Here is a 2,701-nt window from a genome sequence, read left to right as displayed (position 1 = left end):
GGGGAGTAATTTTGAACAAAATCTAAATGGCATTGCAGATCTCAAATCTGAATCTTCAGCAAACAAAGCATTCCACTGGCGGATTCTGTGGTTATCAATATGGGATAATGCTGTTGTTGCTGGAATCAGACGTGGAAAAAGGCACCTGATCAGGTGTAATGGTTGAAGTGCTATAACCTTTCTTAGTACACAATGCCTTGTTCGTTTTTACAATAAATTCATTTTAAAAAGTGTCCCTTCCATTTTTAACTGGAACTTTATCTCAGTCTCTGGCCTACTCCATCTTTGTACAGACTGTATAGTGCTAGTGCTTCCTCTCCAGGTAGTTGGAGGGGACCCAGCCTTTCCTGGGCTGCCCGCTGTCCAGAACCTGACAGTACCACCAGCCGTTGGGGTTTCGCTCAAGAACCTCCAGACTGGTGCCCTCGGGGAACCCCATGGTCTCTTCGTCGCCGTGGTAATCCGCAATGGAGACGTAGAGCTCCCTCAGGTTGTTGCGGATGACGTGGTGTTTCTCCATAGGCCTGGGCTTCGCCGCGGAAACAGAGAGGCCGTTCCTCTGGGGCCCGCGGCCCAAGGACTCCGAGCTGCCCATGCCGACTCTGTTCCTATTGGATGACGCCATGTAGCCATTCGGCGGCGGCACAGCCGCTGCTCGGGGGGCGGAGCCCAAGGAGGCATTGCGTTTGACGGTGGGGCTGGAGCGGGGATGGTCTGTGGCGTTGAGGGACTCGCCCCTGCGGAGAGAGCCAACGGGGCTGGGAGTGTCCACGATGGGGGCGGAGATGAAGACGGACTGGGGCCGGACCACCAGCTGCTGCTTCTTACTGTTCTTCTGCTTCTGCAAGCCGTTGAACAGGCCTATGGGCTTCGACAGGCCCCCTGGTGGCTTGGAGGGGATGGGCGGGGTGAACCTCTTCAGGTTCTGGTTGATGTTGTTCAGGGCCTGGACCCTCTGCTCGTTCTTCTCCAGGCTGTTGGACTTGCTCAGGCTGCCCGGCTTGGTGGGGGTACCGTCCGACTCCGAGCCGGCCGTGTCCTCCGGCTGCCTGACAGGCTCCAGGTAGTAGGTGGGGGCCCAGCCCTCCGCCACGCCCCAGCGGACGTACCACCAGCCACTCTCCTGCTTCTCCAGCACCTCCACCTCCACCCCGGCCGGGAAGCTCACCTCCGACTCCTGGACCTTCTCATAGGGGTCGGTGGTGCGGTACAAGCCGCAACCCTCCAAGTCCGAGTCACCCCGGCTGCCCTTGGAGTAGATGGAGGACAGGTCGGAGGTGCTGTGAGAGGAGAAGGAGTCCTCGGAGGAGATGACGGAGGCCGTCTCCGAGTCCTCCCCTCTGGACGCACCTTTGGAGGAGCCGTTCTTCAGCTGCCCCGTGGGCCGCAGCTGTCTCCTCAGGCTGCTGATGTCCATCTTCTCCGCGCTGGAGGCCTTGGCCAGCTGGGGTTTGGGCCTGACCACCGGCTTCGGCTTGGTGGCGGCCATCTTGCTCTCCTCCTTGCTCTCTTTCTTCGCGCAGGACTGTTTGGAGAGGTCAGGGGTGGAGTCCAAGGAGGCGGCCCTGGGGCTTGAGGCTCCTCCCTCCAGCTTGGTGATAGGTGGGCTCCCGTTGAGCTCCAGCTGGATCTTCCTGCTGGGTCTCCTGCCCCCTGCTGGCGCGGAGAGGCAGTTAGCAGCCCTGCTCATCTCTGGCGGGCTGCTCGTCTTGGGGGAGTCTGAGTCTCCGCTGGACTGCGTGTCTGCAGTCTCCCTGAACAGCCGGAAGCCCACGTCGTTCTCGTAGATGCACTCCTCCGCCTCCTCCTCCGCCTCCTGGGCCACGTCCTCGAACGACTCGCCCATCTTGAAGGAGGCACTGTGGAGGGAGGAGGCCGGGGAGGGCTTGGAGGACGGGTGGGAGGAGCAGGCATCCACGGAGGAGCTGTCTCCCCTCAGGAACTCAAACTCGGACTCCATATCCAGGTCGCCGATGGCGGGAACGTCGTACTCCGGCTCCTCGTACACCGGCCTCCCGAGGGAAACAGGGGATTCTGGGGCCTCCGAGCCGGGGCTGCTTGGAGGTGCGGTCTCCTCGGAGTCCTGCTTCTTGACGGGCGGCGCCGGGGGCGGGACTTTGGGCCGGCTGAGGGTGCTGGTTCGCCGGTTGAGGTTGGGCTTCTTGCGTTTGTCGATGTAGGAGCAGGGGGCCCAGCCCTCCCTCTCTCCAATCTGGACGTACCACCAGCCCCCTGAGTTCTTCTCTATCACCTGAGAAGACAGTGAGACACACGGGCTAATCTGTCATTCCAAAGTCATTTTGCAAAGTTTTTATAAAGACCAGTGTTCATATCTATCATACTGATATATGTTAGGGCCTAAATGAAGAAAAGTTACAAAAAGACTTGCATCAGCTTTCTGCCCTCCATTAAAACTGATTCCATCTGCTATGCCAGACTGGAACTCTGCGATGGTGTAGTACTCTGCTTCAACAGTAGGGGGCTCTGGTGGAGAAGGTAGCTGGAACCCCTTGGTGGAGAGATAAACATGTTGAATTCAGGCCTTGTGAAAGCTGTGTAGCTGCAACTAGCAGAAACATTACTATGGACTCATCTGATATGTAATATGCAGAACTCATTAGGATTTGTTTGGCACTGACCAGAGTTGCATCTCTGCGAGGAGGTGGTTTTTGCCTCAGGATTGGTGAGCCTAAAAAGTGAA

At 58.1% G+C, this 2,701-nt stretch overlaps 1 protein-coding gene across 1 annotated transcript in view; it reads right to left on the bottom strand.

Annotated features, from left to right (window-relative positions):
- Nucleotides 1-304: 304 nt before the first annotated feature.
- LOC311325833 (SH3 and PX domain-containing protein 2A-like) overlaps nt 305-2,701 on the bottom strand; it is a gene marked incomplete at both ends in the record, with an annotated part of 56,856 nt that continues 54,459 nt past the window's right edge. The window contains 3 exons of the mRNA XM_084458624.1: nt 305-2,251; nt 2,390-2,509; nt 2,640-2,689. Coding sequence (XP_084314750.1) covers nt 305-2,251; nt 2,390-2,509; nt 2,640-2,689 — 2,117 coding nt within the window. The remainder of the gene's footprint in view (nt 2,252-2,389; nt 2,510-2,639; nt 2,690-2,701) is intronic.

Source organism: Borostomias antarcticus (genome assembly GCF_949987555.1).
Source record: "Borostomias antarcticus genome assembly, chromosome: 25".
NCBI classification, from domain to species: domain Eukaryota; kingdom Metazoa; phylum Chordata; class Actinopteri; order Stomiiformes; family Stomiidae; genus Borostomias; species Borostomias antarcticus.
The sequence above is the reverse complement of the archived record's forward strand: the minus strand, read 5'-3'. Positions and strand labels throughout refer to the sequence as shown.